This window comes from Buceros rhinoceros, unplaced genomic scaffold, assembly GCF_000710305.1.
Source record: "Buceros rhinoceros silvestris isolate BGI_N320 unplaced genomic scaffold, ASM71030v1 scaffold9250, whole genome shotgun sequence".
Taxonomy (NCBI): Eukaryota; Metazoa; Chordata; class Aves; order Bucerotiformes; family Bucerotidae; genus Buceros; species Buceros rhinoceros.
The window spans coordinates 37,751-47,782 of NW_010387865.1; the positions used below are offsets into that span (position 1 = coordinate 37,751).

Consider the following 10,032-nt stretch of genomic DNA (forward strand, 5'->3'; position numbering starts at 1 on the left):
TCTTCACCCCCGTATCTCTATTCCCTCTCTCCCTTCCTCTGCTACCATTTGATGTCAGTGACTCTTGTGACATGTGCTACAAACATCACCCTTTCTGGCAGCTGGGGTGTCCTTGCAAGAGGCAGACCTAATGCAGGGTTCTGTAGCTTTATTTCAGTTCCTAACACTTCTCCACCACCAACCTTCTCCTTCCAGGATTGTACTAGCACTATACAACCTTCACAGATTTTTAACATGCCAACCTTTTCTACCAGCTGCTGACCAGAAGGTGTCCCAAAGGACAAGACCAATGTCCTTTCAACTGGAACAGCTGAATCTTTAAGTGTGTATATATAAAAATGCAGTAGCAAACGGAATTAACTTTTTTTTTTTTTTTCCTCCTCCTCAGCACTCAAGTCTTTTCTTTGTGCCTATACCACCTATCCCAGGAACCTCAAGCACATCTTCCACATCAGATCTCTCCACCTGGGTCATGTGGCCAAGAGCTTTGGCTTGAGAGATGCCCCCCAGAACCTGACTGCTCTTCCAAGTGCAGGCTCAAAGAAAAAGACTAAGCCAAGACCAAAAAGGTAGGCCAACTTGATGTTCCTGAGCCAAGGAACACCGCATAACAAGCTGTGGTGTGCGTTGTTCCTCAAGGTTGGTGTGCTTGCTCCAGCAACCATAGAATGGTTTGGGTTGAAATGGACCTTCAGAGATCATCTAATCCAACCCCACTGCCATCAGAGACAGTGTGGAGATGCACCTCCATCTGGGTTTTGCCTGGATTTTGCTGCAACCTTTCCGGTTTCAGAGCACTTGAAAAACACCATCTTCTATGAGCAGAAAGAGACTATTTTTATTGATGCTTCACTTAGGAGCTACCTTGAAGGATGAGGAAGGGTACAGGCAGTGTTCCAGACTTCCCATACATTGGAGTGATTCTCTTCCTTGGCCAGGTCTTGGTTGCTGACGCTCCAGCAGCAGTCCTATTGTCATGGCCAAGCACCTCCGTAGTAGAACCTGCCAGATTTCTTTCCATTCACATCCCTGCTTCCAGTCGCATGGTCGTACAGAGAGCTGTGATCCCTGGCTCAGGATCAGCTGCTGTACTTGCTGTTCATGTAGGGCATGGAATGATAAAAGCATCAAAGAAATAGCAGAGAAATGAGTATTTTCACTTCAGATTTTAAGTTGACTGTCCTGCGTGTTATGAGCAAGGCTGTATGAGTGCTGATTTATGTCACAGGATAGTCTCTTCCTTCCTGGCCTTGACAAATACCACTGCATCAGGAGCAAAGTATGTGTCTTACTGTCTTTAAAGGCCTCTGTGGCCTCCTCTGGCCTTTTTTATCACCCTTTCTACACCAGACGGGCAGTCTTTTGGAGGCTTTCTCCTGCAGTTCCACCAGCAGCTTCCTGCTGTCGGATTTGCCATGGGAATAATTATGTTCATCCTCTCAGAATGGTCAGCTGAATCTTGGACTACTTTTTCTTCTCCCTCAGAAGACATTAGGAAGGAAGGAAAGGGGAGGACTGCGGTGTATTTTTAAGTTATTAATTAATGTGATCAACTGTAGTTACATAAGTACAAGCCCAAATAGAAAGGCAGATCTGTCGGTGGAAGTGATCCTTCTACAAACTTCTGCTCTGCTGCCTGTGGTTGTAAGTAGTTCTGACAAAGATATTTCTGCAAAATCGTGTAGAATCTGCCCCAGGAAGAGTCTGTAAAAAACCTAAAGGTGCAGATCTGTCCCCATTGGTGTGCGGGCAGGGCTCCTTTCCCATGTAAGCAGTGTGAGACTCCCTGATGCTGGTGGAGGAGCAGAGCCCTGAATCCTCTTCTCTGCTGGAAATGGAGCTGAAGGTTCTCCATACGTCAATCCTAGCTCCTTTGGGTTGGTTCCATAGGATAGATAATCCTCCGTTTGAGATTACAGTGTTAAGGGCTCGCTTTTTCCCTAGCATAAAGGCAAGATGCGAACCTCTGGCTTGCCAATAAAATCACTGCAATAATTCGAAGGAGGAAAATCTTTTTTCCTTTATCAGTATATGTTGTGCCTCTTCCCATGTTATTAGGGCTGTAAATGTTAGCTGTGCAGTGAAAGCAGCAATGCACATAATTGTTCCTGGGCTGGTGACATGTCTTGCACATGTACATATCTTGGGGGGAAAAAAATGCAAGGAGAAGGGATTTTTAAAATAAAAAGTTGGAGACTGCATTGTCCTGCTTTGAGAAACCACCAGGGACAGGCCACTGATCTGCCTCCTGCTTCAGCTGACCCTCACCAGCAGATGGGCAACAGGATGGGAATGCCCCTGTGAGCAGGGGATTTAACGGAGCTTTATTTCGGGAAGAATAGCCTGATTAGCTGATAAAAAGCATGTAAGATGGCATGGGGTGGGCTTTGATGTCTTGCTGGCCCAGCAGGGTATCAAGCTATGACTGACAGTAGCGTGTCACAGGATTACTTGGCCTGCAACAATGGCTCTCTCTGTTCCTATGATGTTGCTACTCTGTTAGAGCTACTTTTTCCCTTGTTACGAACGTCTTTTAGTCGGCGTTCCTCCTCCCCAAGTCTTCATCCTATTATAGTACAGACTAGCTCAAGATACAGTAGGTAGTTTACACACAGGACGCGTGGAGTTGGGGGTTGTGAAGGTGTTGGAACAAATGGTCTGAGAGTGATTTGAAAGCTCATTTGCACGTGGATCATCTAATTGCAGCTCAGGGAAAGTGCACAGGTTCGTCACGGCTCAAGCTCCAGATTTCAAATCTGGGAGCATCTGGAAAGTTAAGACCCTGCAGAAACAGCCAAAGTTGTGACGTGCAACAATTGTTCTTGCCTGTGAAATGTGTTTCAAATCAACTTTATGCGTGCTTAAAAAAAAGAGAGAGAAGATATATTAGTATTTATAGGAAGTGGATAGAGATTCGGGTCCAGTCTCTGCTAGCATAAATTCCAGATAGTGCTGTTAACGCACAGAGAATTGCTTTGGATTTCGCACTGACAAAGAAGCAGAAAGCAGAATTTAACCTGCCATTTAGCAGACAAATGGTTTTTAACTGTAAAATGCAAGGCTTGAAATTAAAACGGCGTAGTCACAGAGCAATCTTTTTAATTATATTTATCACGTGATGCCATGAGTGGTGGTTGTCGTATTACACATTGTCTCCAAACATCTGATACTTGTTTTTGATCAGTCTGCTCACTAAAGCCTCATCTCTCAGCACCTGCCCAGAGAATAAAGAGCAGGGGTCCAGGTTGAAAATAGAGTAAAGGCAATCATTAAATGTTTCCTTAAGAGGACAAAGAAAACTTTTCATTTCTTTTGAAGTCTCCTTTTGTGCTTAGCGCCTCGTTAGTGAGCCTGGTGGGGAAGGTGAGACAGGCAAAGCGAGCAGCCAGGTGTGGAGGGTTCCAGGCTGAACAGTGGAAGCAGCCCTCTCCTGAATGCACGCGTAAAACTTGAACACGTATTTTTTTAAAACGTTTTTAAACCCTTAGCTGTAGTGGTTCTTGCAAAACCCGAGCTGAAGATGGAAAAATAATTGCTCATGATTGTTTTGAAAATTGAAATGCTGTATTGAGGTAAGAGATGAGCACTTGAACCAGATACTGTATATTAAGTTACAGTACATCAGCTTAGTAAGTGTCTGGGCTCATGCTTTAGCTGAGGGTAGATGCAGGGAAGCTGATCCCACTTCCATTGGGGGATTAACTCTCTTTCGTCCACTGCAGAGAAGCAGCATGCACAGGAAGTAGCTGACGTGCCAGATAGACATGTCTTTTGACTCTTTCGCAATGCGCATGCCAAAGACCTGTTACCGTTCCACCAAGCATCCCTCTGCTACTCAATCTTCCACATTTTGGATCAGTGGGGTTTTATGGGACTAGGTCATGAACCATGGTCTGTTTTCTCCTTTTGAACTCTGGAAGACTGGTGTCTGTCCCCAGAGGGTTTCTCTGTAATGAGGAGTTGCAACTTAATTTGCCTTGTTTTGTGAATTCAAACCATTACAAAGAAAGAGATAAATCTTTAAGTTTGATAGATGCTGTGGAATTCATTGCTACAGGATATCTCTGATGCCAGAAATACTCAGACTGAGTTTACATATGAGTATCAAGGGTATTCAGAGTTTTGCTGCAGCATGTGCAAGAAGTGAGTATAGAATTTCAGGTAAAAATCAAATTGTGCTTCAGAGTTTTAAGTCCAACCTTTAACTAAACTGGGATCAAGAAAAGGTGTCCAGGGTGCTTCTCTTTGAGGAGGTTGTTTTACAGCATTATTATGCCGCTGTTGCTCTGAATATGGAGATCATGACGCCCTTAAGGTTTTGGCTGCAAGGTTATTGTGCTAACTCATTCTTCAGCATTTAGTGGTCAGATAGAATTAGACTCGTGCTGGGATATACCCCGCGTGTCCTCCTTTGCCTAGGGCAGCAGACTCCTTTGGGTGACAGCTAGTAGCCTTGTACCTTCTCTCCTATCTCATATCCTTGGTTCCACTTTTGAACGTCTTGGCATCGACAGTTTTAGACAGCCTAATGCTCCCATCGGCAGGGCTTGTGAATCCAGGCTGCAGCTGGGTCTCCCTGCGCAGCAACTCTCTAATCATTAGACGCAGTTTGCCTGCCAGTTTTTGTGTTCCATTTACAGCTTCCCTAATATCACTTAATTAGTCAAAATGCAAGTTTGGAATTCTGCCCACTGGGAATTTCACTTGGTTTAAGTAGTCTGCTCTAGAAAGCCAGCCTGGAGCTCAGGTAAGAGCATGGATTCGTGGACTGGAGCGGAAACAGATCCAAGAATTAGAGACACGGCTGCTGTGAAAGACAACATTACCATCACTCTTCATTAAGGCAGTTCAGGGACACAGATGAGTCCTGCTTACCCCATCAATGTTATAAAAAAGTCCGGTTATGAAATTCAAGTTCTATAATGGTAAAATCCACCTGATTTGTTATCTGCATGCAGCAATGCCCTTTCTTACTATCCTATTCCACTGCAGACGCAGCACAAAGTCTTTGCTCCATCTTTGGGTGAGCTAATAGGTCTTGCACGCAGAGCTGGAAAACCTCTGTGCTGTTTGGTACACACCAAAAAATGATCAGCTCTCTGAAAGTGAATATATTCTGTCCTTTAGGCTGGGAAAGTGCATGACAGAATCAAGAATCCTGTGAGGCTCCCAGCCTCCCAGTGATGCTTTCGTCTTTCCTCCTCAGAGTGAAGACCCAGGGATGGCAGTGAAAGTGAGTTTTTGTCTCTTTGCATAGCTGAAATACAGTTGACTTTAGCAGGGGTAAAGTGGCCTTTACTGTATGGCATGTCTTGACATGAAGACTGCTCTGCTCTGACTGTTCTGGAACAGCTCTTGATGCTCACTCTGGGTAATAATTTTCCTTGATTTTCTCAAGCAAGTGTTTGCATCAGCTGATCACAGAGTACTGGGCCATCTGTTGACTTGTCGAGAGCAGTGTAGGATTGCTGATGAATTTCTTGCCCCCACTCCTCAAAAAAACAACAACAGAAGAACCAACCCAAACAGGGTTGCTTTGGCTGCAGATGGTTCATCCAACACTGTAAGTAGAAAAAGCAGGTGTTGCAGCAGCCTTGGCCCAGAGGTAACCCAGCTCTGCTGCTGGCATGATTTCAGAGAGCTGTTGGAGATGCTGTCAGGCAGATTGATAGTGCGAACTATGTTGAAATATATTCTGATAAATGGAACAGCTTAATCCTCCAAAACACAAGGTGTTGCAGCAGCCTTGGCCCAGAGGTAACCCAGCTCTGCTGCTGGCATGATTTCAGAGAGCTGTTGGAGATGCTGTCAGGCAGATTGATAGTGCGAACTATGTTGAAATATATTCTGATAAATGGAACAGCTTAATCCTGTCTCCTCCAAAAACACACCATGAGTTCTAGGACTGTGCATCAGAACTTTATACTCCTTCCTCAGCTGGAGCAATGTGGGGGCCTTTGGTTGCTGTGAGTTGGTTAAAGGTCACTACACTTGCTGTGCTGCATTGCACCAGTGTTTCACACAGCTCAAGACAAAGGAACAGACAGCAGCACCGAGCAAGTTGAAGGAGACATCGCTAAGACCAAGCTCACTCCCCATTTAGGTAAAACAGACGAGCAGAGGCATCTTCTGAGCTGTCAAATGATACCCAGGAAACCATACGTGTATGTAACACTGCTGGCACGTAGGTGTTTTTGGCATGGAGGTTGCGTGTGATTCAGGTCTCTAATGAAGTAGAGGTGTCAATGAAATCTTACGGCGATACAGGTTTTCCCCTATGCCTGCAACATAAAGCCTGAAGCAGGTTGGGTCTAGGGTTAAGCCTTGCAAATGAAGGGATGATGTGTCCCCACTTGAAGTTAGAAGGTAGTGCTAACTCCTCTAGCTTCTCCGACTGCTTACCAATTCCCATCTCTCTTTTATGGGAGTTCTGGTACCCCTACCTAGCGTGGAAGAGTAGTAGTCCAGTAGTGCTTCTGCCTGGCATCCCATACGTCACAACACTCACACCCAGCATGCTCAGCAGTAACACTGGGAAGTCAAGTAGCTTGTGTTTGGGGACGGGTTCTTCCTAACTCTCGTGTAGAGCTGTGTCACTTTCTGAGTTATGACTTCTCTAATCCCAGCTCATTTTCCCCCAGCTAATAAAAGTGGCTGTTTTCTCATCCATTTGAACATTCCTTCCTCCCTTAAGCCCTTCTGAAATCTTGGCACTGCAGCCTGTCGGGGTGGGTCAGTCATTAGTGAATCTTTTTTCCTCTGCAAGATCCCTTTCACTGCCCTATTTGGTAGTTCTCCACCTGAAGACAGACACTTGTGTTTGGAGGGAGGGACTTAAAGGGCTGGGGATTTCTCTGCCCATTATCAACATCATGTGTTCTCAATAGGGCTCAATGTAGGGTGATCCCTAGACATGAGATCACAGGAAGAGGCGCTGACAATTCATGTGTTTATCCAGGGATGGGAGTGTAGGTTTTGTCTGTGTTGCAAATGCATCTTACACTTACAGCCTTTCTGTGAAGCGTTTTGCCACAGTACCTGGTATCAGCACACATCTCCCTTAAATTAACATCACGCCAACTTTTGGCAACAGGGAAGATGCATTCATCCCAGCTTATGAGATGGGAGAATGGACACGAAGGCCAAGGAGATTAAATACCTTGCCCAAAGATGTTCAGAGGCTGAGTATCAAGTCTCGCTCTGTTCTCCTGGGCTTTGTCTCATAACCACAGAGCATCTTTCCTCACCAAAGTTATCTTGACTGCTCTGGCAGAGCCCCAGAGAATTCCGCCAGTTGAAGAGAGAGGGGAATTTACAGGTTTGCAACAGGGATCAGAATCTGGCCAGGGATCCTGACCTGGCACTGCTGTGCTGTCACTGCAGGCTGTGGCTGTTGCCTGTGGCTCTTCCATCTTGTGCTTGAATAGGACCTTGACAGCTGCTTTTCTCCTCTCAGCGGTCAGCACAGGTTCCACAGCATAACTCCACTGGTCTTTGTGGGCCTGGTTAGAGGGAGAAGCCTCCCTTTTCCCTGCATCCTTGCTGTTCTGTGTACAGCTGATCACCACAGCAGGGCATATTGATTTACTAATTGGGCAATGATTTCACCCAATTGATAATAAAGTGTTGGACAACCTCCCTGCTGAGCTGAAACTCAGCCATGCTACCAGAGGATTACTTGTCCTTTTGCAGCAGGTAGTTCCCTGTTGTTGAGTAAACTGATCTGTTGCTTGGTAACCCTCAAATTATTGTAGTAAGTGCTTGGAGATACAATGGAAGCATTGAATAAGAACTTTATCAAGCATGGAGGGGGCTGAGCTGAGGATACAGCTGCTGGTTGAGGGCACACCTTGGCCTGGCACTCTACGTGCACCCAGAAGTGTCCCTCCGTGCTGCTCTGGCGTGTGTGTTTGAGAGGTACAGCTGCAGTGGAGGGACAGCTTTACCAACAGCACATTTGCTTTATTAGCTGTACAGTCACTTTTGAGTTGATTCTGGCTTTTTGCCTCAGTTTCTGTGGGTTCAAACTGGCTAGTAAGACCGCATGTCTTACTTCTCCAGTATGTCCAGTGTCTAGCCTTTCTGCCAACACAGAGCATCTGTGAGAATGGAGACTGCACCGAAGGCAGCAGAGTCGTCTCACCTGTGTATTCCCTCACCTGTGTATTCCAGGCTTTCTCTTCTGGGGAAAACCATCTTTCAGTGGTAATCATCACATCATTCTTCTTACCATTCTGACCCATCCTTCCAACCCACTCCAGTCGTGAAACCTGCACAGGGCTGGAAAACAAGCTGTGGAAAAGGGAGCAAGCAAATACCCCAGAGAGCCAAGAGTTGTTTTCCCTCGCTGCCTTTGCACGTTTGGTCTAATGAATGGATCGATCTGTTGCTGCAGCCAAAACTGTTTCTTTCTGCTGTGACCCCCAGCACAGTTCTGGGCACCTCCTGAAGGAGCTATGTGAAGGTGTCGACCTTTAGGACTGTGGAGGTCCGTGTTTTGTTATAAACACGGATGTGAGGCTTTGGTTCCCTCATCTTTAGAGGGAGAGATTGATTCTGTTTACTTCTCTGGAAGTTTTTGAGATCCGTTACTGGTCCTTATTATAAAGAGGAAAGTGGGCTGTGCGGACACCAGTAGCTGCGGATACCCCTGCTGTGCCCAGGATAGTGGGAGCATGGTCAGGAGTGACGGGTCCTGCCCCGAAGAGATTGTGCTTTCAATAAATGAGAGTAATAGCAGCAACGAACATGAGATTTTCCCAAGGTTATAGAGCAGGACAGTGGCAGAACTAGTGGTGGAAACATGCTGAGAGGGATTTTATATTTATAGCTGGAGGTTCAGGGCTCTGGGGAGATCCATGTTGGAGTTTAGGGGCTGGGCAGAACGCAGCTACCTTTGCAAAAGCTGGTCTCTGGAGAGGGAGGCTGGAAGGTGCATGTGATGTCTGCAGGACGCTGCAAGGGAAGAGTCTGGGTTCAGACTCGGGGAATTTTGTTACGTTTTTCTTGTTTGTTTGGGAGTTTTTGTGTCTTCAAGCTCTGGCTTTAAGCTCTGTTTATAAAATGTTTCCATTGTTCAGTGTCTTAAGGCTGATAGGTTTTTTTTATTATGATTATGATTTTCAAACTGCTGTGTCACCTAATGCATCATCAGCCTTGAGCACAGAACCTTCCCTCCTTCTCCCCGCCACCCCTGCAAGAGCATTTGTACAGAACAAAGGCTTCCCTTTAAAGACGGCACGATATTTTGCCACCTTTGTGAAAACCTGTCACAACAATATCTAATTTTGCATGAGACAGAATTCCAAATCAAGCCTCAAGAAAAGGAAGCTGCTAATGCGCAAATGTCACTTTCCAGGGCTGTGAAATAAGTAACCCACCAGCAGCATCTCTAATTCCTCCTCTCTTTCCTTTGCCCAGGTCTGACCTTCTCAAGAAGACCCACGGCAAACGTCGCCTTGCTGAGATCTTGCGATCTGAATATTCCAGTGGGATGGACACTGGTGTATCCAAGGTCAAGAGGAAGAAAAAAAAGAGAAAACCTGGCAACCAGCAGATTCCAACATAAGCTGGGACCTTCCAGTCATTGGCTGCAAAACCTGCTTGAGTGCCTCAGCCAGGGGTCAGGGTGACCTGCCAAATCAGCTGAGGAGTGTTTCAATTTATCAGGGCGATATGGGAGGGATCTTGGGATCTCGGCCTCCTCCCCTTCATTCCATAGGTCCAAAGGGAATCGAATCCAGGCGTGTCCTGTCGCACTGCTGCAGTTAAATGTGGCTTCCTGGAGATGCACTGCATTTCTAAGGTGTTTTTTGCAAGAAAAATAAAAAAAAGGATAAATTGTTTTCTGAGAAATGTGATGTGTATATAACGGGAACGTGAGACGAGTGTGCTTGGACAGGAGATGCTTCCCGCTTTAAAGGCCTGTGGAAACACTCCACAGTGCGTTTGCTTGCGCGTTTATAGCCAGATAAACAGCAGTGGCAGAGGAGGTGTTCCAGGAACACGTTGTAGTGGGGAGGGGAGGCTGCT

The 10,032-nt window shown here is 46.0% G+C and overlaps 1 protein-coding gene across 1 annotated transcript in view; it reads left to right on the forward strand.

Annotated features, from left to right (window-relative positions):
- Positions 1-9,813, forward strand: part of DDX31 (DEAD (Asp-Glu-Ala-Asp) box polypeptide 31) — a gene marked incomplete at its 5' end in the record, with an annotated part of 46,119 nt that extends 36,306 nt beyond the window's left edge. Inside the window, 2 exons of the mRNA XM_010137504.1 lie at positions 389-569; positions 9,421-9,813. Coding sequence (XP_010135806.1) covers positions 389-569; positions 9,421-9,568 — 329 coding nt within the window. The remainder of the gene's footprint in view (positions 1-388; positions 570-9,420) is intronic.
- Between the last annotated feature and the right edge of the window lie 219 nt (positions 9,814-10,032).